The 15384-nt window shown below is 38.5% G+C and overlaps 1 protein-coding gene across 3 annotated transcripts in view; it reads left to right on the top strand.

Annotated features, from left to right (window-relative positions):
* bahd1 (bromo adjacent homology domain containing 1) overlaps positions 1-12537 on the top strand; it is a 50243-nt gene extending 37706 nt beyond the window's left edge. For all 3 annotated transcript variants that reach the window (XM_056266290.1, XM_056266292.1, XM_056266291.1), the window contains exons 2-7: positions 96-1667; positions 7813-8186; positions 11351-11510; positions 11593-11672; positions 12045-12136; positions 12225-12537. In XM_056266290.1, coding sequence (XP_056122265.1) covers positions 116-1667; positions 7813-8186; positions 11351-11510; positions 11593-11672; positions 12045-12136; positions 12225-12408 — 2442 coding nt within the window. In that variant the 5' untranslated portion in view covers positions 96-115 and the 3' untranslated portion in view covers positions 12409-12537. The remainder of the gene's footprint in view (positions 1-95; positions 1668-7812; positions 8187-11350; positions 11511-11592; positions 11673-12044; positions 12137-12224) is intronic.
* The last annotated feature ends 2847 nt before the right edge of the window (positions 12538-15384 follow it).

Genomic DNA, 15384 nt, shown 5'->3' on the forward strand with positions numbered 1-15384 from the left:
GAAATTCTTAATGGTTCCTGTACACATTATATATTTAATCATAGCAGTTACAGCTTCGAAATAATAATTACAAAATGCTTTATTTATTTTTATAGGTTTTTCTTGACAGTGTGTGATGACCCATGCACGGCAGAGGAACTCTTTATGTGGATATAAGAGTGAATCTGCGGACCAGGTGAGCTGTCAGACAACTATGGACAGAACTTGGCCAGAAAAGAAGGCTAAAACATGCTCTACCCAAAGAAGAAAAGTTAAGGAAATAAAAGGGAAAACCACCAAGAGAGACCGGAAGCTGTACCCCCTCAGGGGACGACATGGATTGGGTGAAGTGAGCGCGCTTAACTGCTGTGTCGTACTGACGCGCTTGGACGAGAGCGAAACGTGTAGGAACAACATGAAGGCCAAGGTGAAGGAAATGCAGGGGAAGGCGAAAATCTGCAAGTGTCGCAAGAAAGCCTGTAAGATTTGCCGGTCAGCGCCTGAACCAAAAAGCAAAGTGAAACCAGATAAATCTGCCTTATACACAGAATTCATCCCCGAACCTCGCCAGAGACGGCTGGCCTCTCTGAATGCAGAGGCCGTTAACAGTCTGCTGTTAGACAGAGAGGACCCCCAAAAGACATCAAAACTCTCAAAGAAGCAGCAACAGAAAAAAGGAGACACTTCTCTTTCTAAAGACACAACGAAAGATAATGATTGTTCCAGAAAAGCCCAAGATAACCGAAAATGCACGTGTATCGGAGAGACCGAACAATGTCGAAACCCCAAAAAAGCGAAGGCGGAAGCCGACACTATTGATCTCCTGACTCTAAACAGTCCTGCTCCCAAGCGCCTGGCTGGTTTAAATGCGGCCGCCCTGCTCAAGCTGACCAGCACGTCCTCTGGAGTTAAGCGCAAAGGTAAAACAGATGGCAAACCGAGCGGTGGAGGGGTGCGAGGGAAACAGCTACAGTCTAAATCGCGTAAACAGCAGCACAACTTGGCCTGTCAGTCCAAGTTAAAAGTAGCGCAGCAATGCTGCAGCCTCTGTGAGAAGCAAGCCCTCCACTCCGAGGCATTGTGGGACGGGAGCACAGGAAGCCATGGCTTTATTAGCCCCGGATATCAGTGCAGATCCATGCTTGGCTTTCCCCTGAAGCCTGTGAAGGAAGAGAAAACAGAGACTGATGTGAAATCATATTACTGCTGTTCCCAGGAGAGATCAGTGGAGTACTGCCATAGACTAGCCTTGTTCCTCGGCCAGAAAAGCTACCCGGAAACCGATGAACATTCTCTGAAGGGATTTCTTCCTTCTTCTCACACCCTGACGCATCCAGCGATGCCTATCGGTGCCCATTCCTATCCATGTTACCCTGGGTACTATGTCCACATTGCCCATCACGGGACTCCGGCGCATCCTGTAAGCTCAAATCCAGGAAGCCACACGCCCTCGTCAGTACCCCAGCTGGCGATGTGCACTAGCGGGGTCCAGAGACCAAAATTGCTACCCTCTTCAGTTTCCCATACCACAGGGATCCCTCATCCGGCATACTGTAACTCTGTGGGCACCTGCTACGGAGAAGCCTGCAGGCTCAACAGCTATGCCTACAGACCCACGCAACCCATCGCTAGCAGGGGCTGCTCGTACAACGCAGGATGCTCCAGCTGCATGCACAAAATGGAAAAAGGTAGGATGGGAAATGGAATGAAAGATAAAAATGTCTCTCGCTTTTGTCTGACTAGCTCCAAAACTGTAACTTTACAAGGATGTTTTAGCATTTGTCTTGAAACAGATTGCCTGCTGTTCTTGTGATTTGAAGTATGGAGGAGAAAGTGAGAGTTGGTAAACTGTGCCACATTTTATGTTTAAGTAGGGCTGCATTTAGTAAAGAACTGCAAGCTTGCAAGACGCTGTTAAACTAAGTACTTCATAAAGCAAATATGCACATATGCGCGTAAAACAGACAATGCAACAGATAGGAAGTTGGGGTTGAACGACTTTTTTAAAGTCAACATTTATGTGATTAAAGTAAAGTCGGCGGCATTGACTAATCGCTGATGACGTCATTAATGAACGAATATGCCTGAACCTGTAGCTGAGACTCGAACGCGGGTTGCCTAGTGCACAGCTATGGCGTATGACACAGCGCTGCCCACAAGGCTATTGCTCCTACATAACAGCTTATTTTTATGAGTTCATAAGTTAATTTGTCTTTGGGTCATTATATTCCTCACAGATTTCTGCTCGTTGTAAATCAGATACAAATAAAGTAGCCCAGTAAATTAGGGCTGCACGATTTGGGGAAAATGTCATATTGCGATTATTGAAGTCAATATTGCGATTGTGATATGCGATTGCGATATAATAAACAAATGGTTTCATGAGTCAACTTGCTTGGTTCTCAAATAAAATGCACACACAGATTAGTGATAATGCTGAAATGTGTATTTCTCAACTCAAACTAGCAATAACTAAATGCAAAAAAAATATTTTTCACAAAATTAAATAGTGACATCTTTGCATTACTGCAAACTTACTAATTATTGTCTCAATAGTACAATAGTATAAAATAAATGTCATATTTACCTGTGCCCTTACTGTCTAAATGTAGGACATATACAGAAATTTAACAAAGTTATCAAACAGTCTGCACTGCATAAATTATAAATTAAATATAGAATAGCCTAATAGCTACAAAAGTTCTTTAGTCAATAGCAGTGAGTAATTTTCTCTGTTCACTTTGTTCTATGATTAACTTTACTGACAGAAAGCTTTATTGGCTGCTGTCCCTTTAAGACTAGCCGCTGCTGACAGAGACGCGGGTCTCACACGCGACTCATTCTCTCACAACTCTTCACGTTCAATGATTTGTTTAAGAACAGTAACTGTAAAAAAAATGATCAAAGATCTAGTAAATTGATCAAAAGTGACAGTAGATTTATGTTACAAAAAAGATTGATCTATTTTAAATAAATACTATTCTTTTGAACTTTCTATTAAAAGAATAATGTAAAATGTAAAACAGTTTCCAAAAAAATATTAAGCAGCACAACTGTTTTCAACATTGATAATAATAAGTAGAGATGCCAATAATTGGTATCAGCCGATAAAAGCAATTATTTTCACTATCGGCCATCAGCCAATTGTTTAAAAACAGAAGATGATCCAGTCCAATTCTATCCTGTCAATCAAAAGGGCAGCAGAAAAAGATGTTCAGACTGCAACTCATACTGTGTGTAAAGAAAATCTCTCTTGTGTTGAACTTAGGGCAAGTTAATGTGACATACAGAAAATACATTAACAGTAAAAAAAAAGAAAAAAAAAAGCGATGTTAAAGCAGGCTCTATTTGACTCTATGAATCACCCGTAGTTCAAGCCAGGGTTGTTGCTTTTTCCCTACATCAAACATTATTTGTAGCACCTCTCATCCAATAATCGCAAAGAGCTTTGCGCTTTGTTTTAAGTCTCAGCTTTCAAATTCTGTCCATTTTATCACAAATTTCAAACAATAAATAATGTTTTTAACACTCTTAAATGTGACGTGACAGATCGCTGTACCGCCTCCGTTCAAGCAGCAGCGCAGAGCACGAGTCATCTCTTCCACTTTAATACGAGTAACTTACAACACACAAAAAAAAACTAAATTATGTAACCGAAATGAATCGTCTCATGTAATCACCCAATCAGCGTTAGCAGTTCGTTTGTTATCTATAAAAAACACTAGAGAGCAGTTTATTTACTGTTAATTATATACAAAACTGCCTTATGTGCAACCGAGTTGTATACATTTCAGTTTTTATTTAGTGTAATTATTATATATGAAAATAAATACCAGTTGAATATAATAGCTGTTGTTAAATTTAACATCTAATATTATAGTAATGTTCCAAATAAGAGGGTTCCTTGTTTCATTTGCAGCATTATTTGGGAGAGATTAAAAAAAATCTAACCATCGGTATATCATTCTGAATAATCGGCTATCAGTATACTATCAGCAGAGAAATTTAGTATTGGTCCGTCTCTAATAACAAGAAATGTTTCTTGAGCACCAAATCATCATTATGTGACTCTGAAGACTGGACTGCCATCACAGGAATGAATTAGGCTACATTTTAAAATAGAAAAGTTATTTTTTAAATTAATAATATTTCACAGTTCACACACATATAGGATATATACTTTTGATTTGCACATTGTTTGGAGGAGAAAATTGGACTGGATGAATAAAATAATGAAAAAATAATTTGACTTATCCATAAGGTACACATAAAAAGAGTGACAATGGCACATCTTGCCTCACTCTCCCCTATAATGTGAGAGGTGGCTTATTAGAAAATATCATTATGTAAAGAAAATAGAAAAACATCATTATGTAAATTAACAAATGACTGATTTTTAGAGAAAATGTATCTCTTAAGTGGATAGAAGGATTTCCACATTCTCATCATTCTATGCCATGTTTGTATTCTCAGCCTTGACCCAGTCTCAGCAGTAGACGTCTTTATGAATGAGCTCACACAGTCTCCAAAGTGATTGATCTAAAGGTGTACACAAGAAATACAGTGACATTAAAAGATGTCAAGAGAAACCCTGTCAAGGTTGCATCAAGGACTTGTGGGGAAAAAAGTAACTGCTTGAATAAGAGACAAATGAAATGAAATTCCCTTCCCCAGCCACATCATTGTGGCTGCATGTTCCCTGCAGTCTGTTCGCTGTTGGTTTGCATGTGAGTAATTGCCACAGGTGGGGAAGGGTGCTGGTTATTTTTGTTGGCAGGAGACTTGAACTGTCTGTTCATTGTGAGGTGGCAGCTGTGGTCTCGCAGACGCATGTGGACCTCGGTACAGGCAGAGACCTCCGCAGAGATGCTCCCTTGTTGGTTTTTAACCACACGGCTCCGTTATACGATGTAATTTTTCACTCACCGTAATCTCTGTTAATGAGACAGTAATCTGACTCTCTGTGGGTTTCTCTTTAGGTACAGAATGACTTTCACTGTGACAAGACAAACAAGCAAAGCAGAGGCCTTTTAGTATTAATTTGAAGTTGGTATATTTGGTTTGCTATTAAATGGTTGTGGAAATTGTGTAATTTTTGGAAGTGCAAAGCTTTACACTTTAAAAAAATCTCACATACACAAAGTGCTGTATTGAACCGTTCAATACTGTGCGAGCTAAAACTGAGTGTAAATTTATTAAAACTGTCTGTATACTGCAGGGGGAAGTGAAGTTTTCCTCCAATAACGCAACACTTTCATGCTCGAGTGAATGTACAATGATTGTGTTTTTCCTTACACGCTTACCCAGACTCGATCCACTGAGACCAAGCGCTGTAAACTGGGTTATCTTAAGTATTGTTATCTATTTTTTGTGTAGACTGAGTGTGATTACCACTCCAACGGCATGTCATTGTGTGCGCTTAGTTTGAGGGCTGTTTGATTTGGTCAGATTTGGTGTTCAAGTTATGCTTGTTGCTTCTATTAGATTTGGAGTCTAGATTGTAATAAAATGTCTGCATTTGCCATTCATTGATGTCAAACCTCAGGGGATGGGTGCTGCTGATAAACCGTATCTTTTGCACGAGAGGAGTCTGCCCTGCTGCAGGTTAAAACCACCAACTTGTTAATCAGCTATTAAAGAGTCATTCTTCTTCCCTCGTTGCAATGGGGAAGTGGCCAGTAAAACAGAAAATCAAGAGATAAGAGAGAATTAATTTCAGTAGTCTTCATGCCTTCACCCTCTGACCTCTGACCCTGATTTGACCATGCAGATTGACTAAACTGCATTTAAATGACTGAAAATGAAACTCAGCAGTTTCACAGTTTGAATCTGGCAGTGATGTCACGTCACTGTACATTCGCTCCTTAGTGCTCAGCTGCTGCAGAGCGTGCCGAAATCGAAATTGCTGATTAGATATATAGAGGGACATATCTAGTGGAAAATGAGAATGTTACGAAAATAAGAATGCATTACTTTGCACTTATATAGTCTTTTAATTTGGAATTTTAAGAGCAATAAACATATATTGCAATGTTAAGGAATTCATGTTTTTTTTTCATTCAGATATGTAAATCAACATGTATAACGTGCTATTAGTCAATTAATGGGGAGATAATCGATAATCGAATTGAAATCGAATCGGACTGGGAAAATGAATCGTTAGATTAATCGATGCATCGGAAAAATAATCGCTAGATTAATCGTTTAAAAAATAATCGTTTATCCCAGCCCTACCCACACCATTACACCACCACCAGCCTGCAAGGTGGTAACAAGGCATGATGGATCCATGTTCTCATTCTGTTTACGCCAAATTCTGACTCTATATACCATCTGAATGACTCAACAGAAATCGAGACTCATCAGACCAGACAACATTTTTCCAGTCTTCAACTGTCCAATTTTGGTGAGCTCTGGCAAATTGTAGCCTCTTTTTCCTATTTGTAGTGGAGATGAGTGGTACCCGGTGGGGTCTTCTGCTGTTGTAGCCCATCCGCCTCAAGGTTGTGCGCGTTGTGGCTTCACAAATGCTTTGCTGCATACCTCGGTTGTAACGAGTGGTTATTTCAGTCAAAGTTGCTCTTCTATCAGCTTGAATCAGTCGGCCCATTCTCCTCTGACCTCTTGCATCAACAAGGCATTTTCGCCCACAGGACTGCCGCATACTGGATGTTTTTCCCTTTTCACACCATTCTTTGTAAACCCTAGAAATGGTTGTGCGTGAAAATCCCAGTAACTGAGCAGATTGTGAAATACTCAGACCGGCCCGTCAGGCACCAACAACCATGCCACGCTCAAAATTGCTTAAATCACCTTTCTTTCCCATTCTGACATTCAGTTTGGAGTTCAGGAGATTGTCTTGACCAGGACCACACCCCTAAATGCATTGAAGCAACTGCCATGTGATTGGTTGATTAAATGATTGCATTAATGAGAAATTGAACAGGTGTTCCTAATAATCCTTTAGGTGAGTGTATGTGTTCTTTGTAAAAAGTTTTAAAGGTAAATTTTTGAAGTATAAAACTTAATTGCACTCAATGTTTTGTCCTCTTAATTTGATTGTTGTTCTTTTCCATACAAAACCAAATCATTATGAATTATTAGTGTATGAAACATACTGTATCTTTGTTTTAGGCTATATTTTGTAACTTGAGTCTGTGGTCACATTGAACTTATCATTGTATGGGAAAACGAAAGATCAAGATGTGAAGAAAAAAAAATCACCTTTTGCTCCATGGATAAAATCAGGATACAGTACAGCTTTGGAACAATTCATGACACAATTTAATTTCTGGAGTCAAGATGAACCCTAAAAATGCACATTTCTTGTCTCTTTATGCATTACCAGAAGAATTTCGTCACATGTACTTTCTCACATCTCAAATTTCCCCATCACTATGGGAACCACGGCAATTGACAGGTTTCCCAAGATTGGCTCATCCATTCTGAATTTTTTATTTTATTTTTTCAACTGCCCACACAACCTTTACGACACCCTTGGATCACAGCAATTGGATGTTATTGAAATGATAATGCACCGTCATTGTTTTGTTCGAGTTCAATTATGAATTAATAATCAAGTGCTTCACTGTTTCCACATTTCTAAATTGATTTGTAGTTCCTGTCATAAAATCCAATCCCCTCAAGGTTGTATATAATTGTGGTTACAGCTCTTAGCTTTGCATCTGACCACGCAGCATCTGGCACACTGACTCATTTATGACTGCATTAGTCTGCTGTGTTGTATTACATGCAATATGGTGTTTGTTTATGATCATAAATGCATGTTGAGCATTTTATGAACCAATGATTTTTGCTTTCTCCGCTCTGTAGAAGACTACTCTTACCCTCTGGATGACCACAGCTCATCCATCACGATGCCTTCTGCCCTGCCTCTGTCCATCTGCCCCATCTCCAGTGTGCCTCCATCCACCCAGTCAGTGCCCCACCTGCAGACGCCTCTTCCCGATGCCAGTCGACCCCAGGTGCAGATTAGAGTGGGGCGGGAATGCCCTCAGAGCGCCAAGCCGCCCAGTGGCTCTCGTTCTGGGGTGCGGGACTCTGCTGTTTGCCCCCATATTAAGGATGGCCAGCTGGGAGCAGGCCATGGCAGCGGCTCTGCCAAGCAGCCTAAGATCAGTCGTCGCCGGGCAACAAACGGCTGGATGCCTGTTGGTGTGGCAACAGAAAAGGAAGTATTTATCGTGGTATGTACTCGAGTTGCCCTGTCTAGGGATGGTGTCAAAACATACTGGCGTATTGAAAGTTTCCTAAAAAGACATTTAGGAGGTGCCCGGAGGAAGACTTAAAGGGATAGTTCACCCAAAAATTAAAATTCTCTCATTAATTACTCAGCCTCGTGTCGTTCCAAACCGGTAAGACTTTCGTTCATCTTCGGAACACAAATGAAGTTCTTTTTAATAAAATCTGAGTTATTTCTGTCCTTCCATTGACAGCTAGCAACTACCACTTTGACGCTTCAAAAAGTTCATAAAGAGATCGTAAAACTAATCCATGAATAGAGTGCTTTAGTCCAAAATTTTCTGAAGAGACATCATTGCTTTATATAATGAATAGATTGAATTTAGGCTTTTATTCACTCATCAACTCCCACATCAGATATGGTAAATGGAAACTCAAGCATGTATGCTTAATGTCAAGTCAAGTCAAATATATTTATATAGCGCTTTTCACAATACAGATTGTATCAGAGCTGCTTCACAGTATCAATCAAAACAACTTAACAGTGTTTGTTTATTACTGGAAAAAGACATCCAAGTTTGGTAGAGCTGATCAGTGGTATGATGGGTCATTTAATTTGAATATCCCCAACTGAGCAAGCCAAAGGCAACATGCGAGAATGAGGTTCCAATGAGGTTCATTCTCGTGTTTTGCAGCACATTTGAGCTTCCGCAAGAACCAATGAGGTTCATTCTCGTGTTACACAGCACGTTTGAGCTTCCGCAAGAACCAATGAGGTTCATTCTTGTGTTACGCAGCATGTTTGAGCTTCAGCGAGAGGTTAGTTCTCACGCATCAAGCAGGTTCGTTGTTCGCTGATCAATGTTTATATGTGAATAAAAGACTAAATTCAATCTGTTCATCATATAAAGCAATCGTGTCTCTTCAGAAAATTTGGACTAAACCGCTCATATGGATTAGTATGGATTCATATGGATTAGTTTTACGATCTCCTTATGAACTTTTTGAAGCATCAAAGTGTCAGTTGCATAGCTGTCAAAGGAGGAACAGAAAACACTCCGATTTCATCAAAATGATCTTCATTTGTGTTCCAATGTTGAACCAAAGTCGACTGGGTTTGGAACAACATGAGGGTGAGTAATTAATGACAGAATTTTCATTCATTCATTCTTTACAGCGACTAATTGAAAGATATTGCATTTATTATATTATTATTATTCCTGGTAAATTACAAAATAATGCCCCAGGCAAATTTCTTTTGAACAGCTGTTGCAAAATGTCAGTAGTAAACATTGTATTGTGATCATTGGAAAGGTCATGATTATTAAATTCCAGTGAGGTGCTTTTAAACAAGCATTTTAAACAAAAAGCCAATGGACAAACCTCAGACAATGAGCGGTTGTGTTTAAAAACGTTTGCATCATACTGCTGTTTTCTTCTCCATTTTAGTGTTTTTAAGAACTTATAAATAACTTTTAAGAAAATTAGTTTATGAAATGTTTACACACATTACTTCAGGATTCAGCGGAAGAACTATTTAGTTCGCCACACTGCAGAGTCACGCCTTTACTTGGTCTTTGGGCTGCTCTATAGACCTTATGCGCCAGAAACAAGCATGCATATTTACTTATTGTAGAGTTAACGAAAGTTATCATGACCATTGTAATGTTTAATGCGGATGTCATAACAAATCTCAGTAGACCGGGAAGATTTTAAAACAAGTGGTTCATTCATAAATCTGTAAGATCTTATATTCATGATGTGGAAGTATAAACCGGAAGACAAGAACACAAGGAGCACAGTGCTGAAAAGGGGCGGGGACTATAAGGTCTATTGGAATTTGGATTCTAGTTTTACCCTGTGTCAAATAGAGTACTAAAAACATGTCATTGTATTTCATGAAAGACTCTACTATGTAATGATGGTAGATACTGTATATTTTTCCTCATCAGTATTTGTGCAAAAATTCGATATAGATTTCGATGTAGAAAGTTTTTGGTTAAAGAAATTAATATTTTCATTCACCAAGGATGCATTAAGTTGATCAAAAGTGACAGTCAAGACATTTATAATGTTACTTATTTGTTACTTACAAATAATTGCTGTCTTTTGAACTTGCATTACAGAATTCTGAAACAAAAGTATCACGTTTCCACAAAAACCACAACCGTTTTCTACATTGATGATAATAAGAAATGTTTCTAGTCACCAATGAATGATTTCTGTAGGATCACATGACACTGAATGACTGCTGAAAATACCACAGGAATACAAAACTGAATACAGATCACAGGAATAAATTTCACATTAAAATAAACATTTTAAATTGTTATAATATTTTACTGTTTTTACTGTATTTTTGATTAAATAAATGCAGCCTTCTAATAGAAGACATTCTATTAATCCCAAACTTGAATGGTAGTGTAGATATATTTCAGCATTAAATCCATAGTTTAGGGTCCAATTCTCACTATTATAACTAAATGTTAACTACGACTTTTGCCTCATTAAACTCCTAATTACTGCTTATTAATAGTTAGAAAGGTAGTTGTTAAATTTAGGTATTGGGTCAGGTGGATTAAGGGATGTAGAATATGGTCATGCATTCTAAGGCATTAATATGTGCTTCATAAGTACTAATAAACAGCCAATATCCTAGTAATAAGCAACTAGTAAATAGTGAGAATTGGAGCCTAAACTAAAGTGTTACCAATCCATGTATTAGTTTTTATATTTTTAGCGGTAGTGCTCTCAATTAGCATGTTAACATCATGCTGTGCTTCAGCTGACCTATTTAAAGGGTCCTTTTTAAAATGTATCTCCTTTCGCTTCTGCAGTCATGCATTTAGATGTCTTTAAACATCTTTTATCATTGTGTCGTAATTCATGCCTTTTTTTTTTTAAAGCTCCCCACATATTGAATTTGAAAGACAGTGTGTCAATTTAAAATTAGTGCAATTTTTGAAATGCATTTTGAGACTAGTCATTCAGACAACCCACCCACTACTTAGTAAAGCTTTAAATAATTCAGCTGGCTTCAAGTTGATCCCTTATTGGAGTTTTTAAATGTGTAGTTTTTTTTTAGTTTTTTTGTAGATGTATAGCGTGATACAAAAATGAATATAAATGAAGATAAATGTGTAACTCTTTATTTTTCATTTGATTGAAGGGTGAGGAATCAACATCCCTGCGCAGGTGCTATGAAGGAGTGCAGAGAGATGGAGAGGTGATCAGGGTCAGAGACGCCGTGCTACTGCGCTCAGGTCCCAGGAAGAAGTCATTGCCTTATGTGGCCAAAGTCTCCGCCTTCTGGGAAGACCCTGAGTCAGGTAAGGCTTCCTCTAAACGCTGTTTTCGAATACATCAATGAAAGTCACAGAAGAGCTCACAATACTTGGATCCTACTTTTAGGGGAGCTGATGATGAGCTTGTTTTGGTACTACCGCCCAGAACACACTCAGGGGGGTCGCATTCCCAGCATGCACTGTGAGGTGAGTCTAGAATTGCTCATGGCACAGCCGTGTGGTCCTCCAGGGACTTGCAATGTCAACATTTGACTTCCTTTGATTATGAGTTTCATATAGGAAGTAGGCAGCACAAGTTTCCTGTGTTCAGTAAACCACTGGAATAGGGACACTGGACAAACAAATGACTCCCAGCACTCTCAAACATGTTATGAACACTGTATATCTACTATAATTCATGAAGGGAATATTTGATGTTTTAACATGCCTGTATTTGATTCAATATGTATCTGCATTTTCGTTTCACTTTGAATTTGTTGCAATATTTATTTAGTACACTTACAGCATGGATTCCCTTAAGTTAAATATAAAATATTTAAGCTGTGTGAATTTTTCCAGAATGAGATTTTCGCGTCTCGGCATCAGGATGAAAATAGTGTGGCATGTATTGAGGATAAGTGCTATGTGTTGACATTAGCACAGTACTGTAGGTAAGCGATCATATTTTATCGCCAAGTGTCAAATGTATCATCACCTCCTATCCTTTGTACAAATTTGATCTGATCTTTAATGTTTCAGATTTTGTGCCTTGGTGAAGTGTCATGAGGAGGGCTTACCCAGACGTAGCCCCCTGGTCCCTCCCTCCGACTATGTAATTCCAGCTCATCGTTGCGTGCCCAACGACATCGATCCTGACCTGGTGTTCGTCTGCCGCCACGTTTACGACTACCGCTACGGCCGTCTGCTGAAAAACCTGCAGTAGGTCTGGATGGAGCCATACACTGAAACCAGAATCCAAAACGTTATGACACAATCAAAGTCCTATCAACTGGACGGCCACAAGTCTTTAGGGAGTTGTTATTGTTTTCCACTTTTTTTTTCCTTTAGGATAAATGCTCTCGGCGTAGCACTCCTGAAAAAAACTACGTTTCAACTTATTATCCCTTGTGACTTTATATAACGGCATTCTGAGCACAACTACCTTGAGTTCAAAGGTACCGATCGCCAAAATGTGATTTTTCACTCCATGAATTTGAGTATTTATTTTTGCAGTTATCTTTTATATTTGCTGAATGAGTGTAAAAAGAATGAAAAAATTAATGCAGGTACATTAACAATGACCTTGGATTATGTAATAGAGCTCTAATATTCTCTTTTTGGTAGTAAACGCACCCTTATTGAACTAATTATCTGTAGATGGAAGGTTAAAAATATTTATTTTTAGATAAATTGAACACAAGCTCCGTGTTTTAGGAGGCACCAATCGGTCTGATCCTCAACGCACTGGCCAATCATTCATTTAGTCGTCATAACAGGGTGTGGGGGATCATAGATTTATTGTGGCGGACCAAATATTCCAGAATGCATTTGGTTAACTTACCATTCTGTTGACTGACCAATGTGTAATGAGCTTTCGTCCTCCCGTCGCCCATCATGACTTGCCTTATATCCGACACCGAGTTTCCCCGTTTTCTGCCTTCCCAGCAAACCAAAGGTTATCACGCCACTCCTTAACATCCACCTTCGCAACTCCATTAGTTTGCACTAAAATGCATCATTCACCAAGTCAGCAGTCTGACTCTGTTCAAAATGTCACCTGCTACTGATCTCCAATGCAGGAAAATACTGTGTATTTGTTGTACGTGTACAAAGATACGAGAGAACTCGCAAACTGTCAGTTACAAATGTGAATGGACAAACTTTATCTCGCGTGCACAGGCCTGCTTTCAACATGTGTGCCCTTTGCTTCTCGTCCTACATGGTAGTTTTGTTACAAGATCGCTAATTATGAAATGAGAAAGCTGTTTTATATGGTCTGTTTGTGCCTTTAAATAGTTAAGTCTGCTATGTGAAGAAATACTGGTCGATTGGTTTTGTTTTTCCTCAAGCCTCTTCGCGTTTTTTGGCCTGCTTGTTTTTCACCACATTTTTATCTATGCTAAAAAGCATCGATAAGATTGTCTGATCGCACTATGCTGACCTTTACACTTCCCTGTTATGGACTTTTTTCAAAAATCAAGAGGACTTTACATAAGGGTTACAAAGTGATATTGTACTCACAGGGACTCCCAAAAAGGTCAACCTCTGATGAATGAGGAGACCTGTTTGTTGTTTTGTTTTTTACGTAAAGACTATTTGACTTGGGTTAACAACCTTTTTTAAGTTCAGATGTGATTTGTGATTTGTTTTTGAATCCATTCCTTTCACATTATTGAGATCTAAGTGAATGTTAATCAATCAGAAGTAATTCTGTCATTGTGATGAAGTTGAGATATTACTTCTGCCGTTTAGTAGTTATACGCCCTTTTTATATATATATATATACACCAAACTATACAAAAACTGAAGTGAAATAATCTCGTCCTGATCTTCCGTTCTGTTTTTTTTTTTTTTCAGTTAATGTTATCTCCCAGCGTCAGATATGCCAGTTTAGACGTGTTAATGCCATAGCGGTTTCGTGGAACATTTCAGCAGAGCTTTTGCTTTGTTTGACAGTGTGGTTGAGTAGACTCCTTGATGGTTGCTGTTTATGTCAAAATGATGTATTTTTGAAATGTATACTTCTCTAGCAGAATGTTCTGGATGGCAAACACAACATATTGTGTACCAAAATGAGGAGAGGGAGAGAGGATTACGTTCATTTATCTGTATACAAAACTGACCATGAATTCCAAGCTCTTTGCTCCTTTGATGAATGGCTGTTTGTGTGTATGTGGGCGAGCGTGTCTATACAAATATATATATATTTCAGTGCAGCATGGAAGTACTGGGCATTCTTTGAAATAATAGATCTAGCACAGCGCATTTGTATTATTTAAGATAGAAATGTATATTATAAGAGGAAAATATTTAAAAGGAATAAATAATATATGAGCATCAAATCCTTTTGTCTTGTTTGTTTTACTAATACCGAATTGAGTTCCTTGACTTCTGATGTATTGATGTGGATCCAAATAAACCATGAAGCACATCATTACATATTTAACACTGGTTGTGAGATGTTAACAGCTTCTCAAAGCCCATCCTGAGGCATCTGTCAAAAAAAATCCATATTACATAATGAAGTTTCTCATGTGTGTGTATTTTTCCTGTAGGCTCTGTGTATTGCTGTAACTTAAATTAAATCAATGTTCAATTATTACATTTGTGTATTAAAAAACCTTATTACTGAAAATATGCGACACATTTTTCTAACAAAAACATGAGGAAGAATATGCATAACATAAGCTGTCATTCAATGCATAATTGAGAATGATTGAATAAAAGTCATTTTAATTGATATTTTAGTGAACACAAGCTGCACTGGTGCAGAGTTGCCACACGGTGTCATCCTGAACCTACCTGGACCCTCTTTTGCCCAACAACACTGTCTTATTAGAGAAATGAAGCACTGCCAGCAGTTGCAAATACTTAATGTGTCGCCTTATAATGCAAATCAGCAAAAAATATGTAACTGCCATGCATTTTCATTTCTATTAATTGTTTATATGATGCATTTACATTACATGCATATTGTTGTCTCTTAAGCGTCATCTCGGGAGCCTACTGAAGCTGTCCAGTTTGTGACTTGAAATGAATTTTTCTCAAATTCTCTGTGCCCTCTCTGTGTAGCTACTACAAGTACAATCCACTTGTAGATTTATCTCGCTGCCTGGATGCTTCAATCCTCATGGAGACCAGTTGGGAAAGTACTTGCAATCAGATTGAAAAATCTGCTAGCTGTTTTATATATTTTTTT

The sequence above is a fragment of the Rhinichthys klamathensis genome, unplaced genomic scaffold (genome assembly GCF_029890125.1).
Source record: "Rhinichthys klamathensis goyatoka isolate OS25496 unplaced genomic scaffold, OSU_Roscu_1.1 h1tg000247l_1, whole genome shotgun sequence".
Lineage (NCBI taxonomy): Eukaryota > Metazoa > Chordata > Actinopteri > Cypriniformes > Leuciscidae > Rhinichthys > Rhinichthys klamathensis.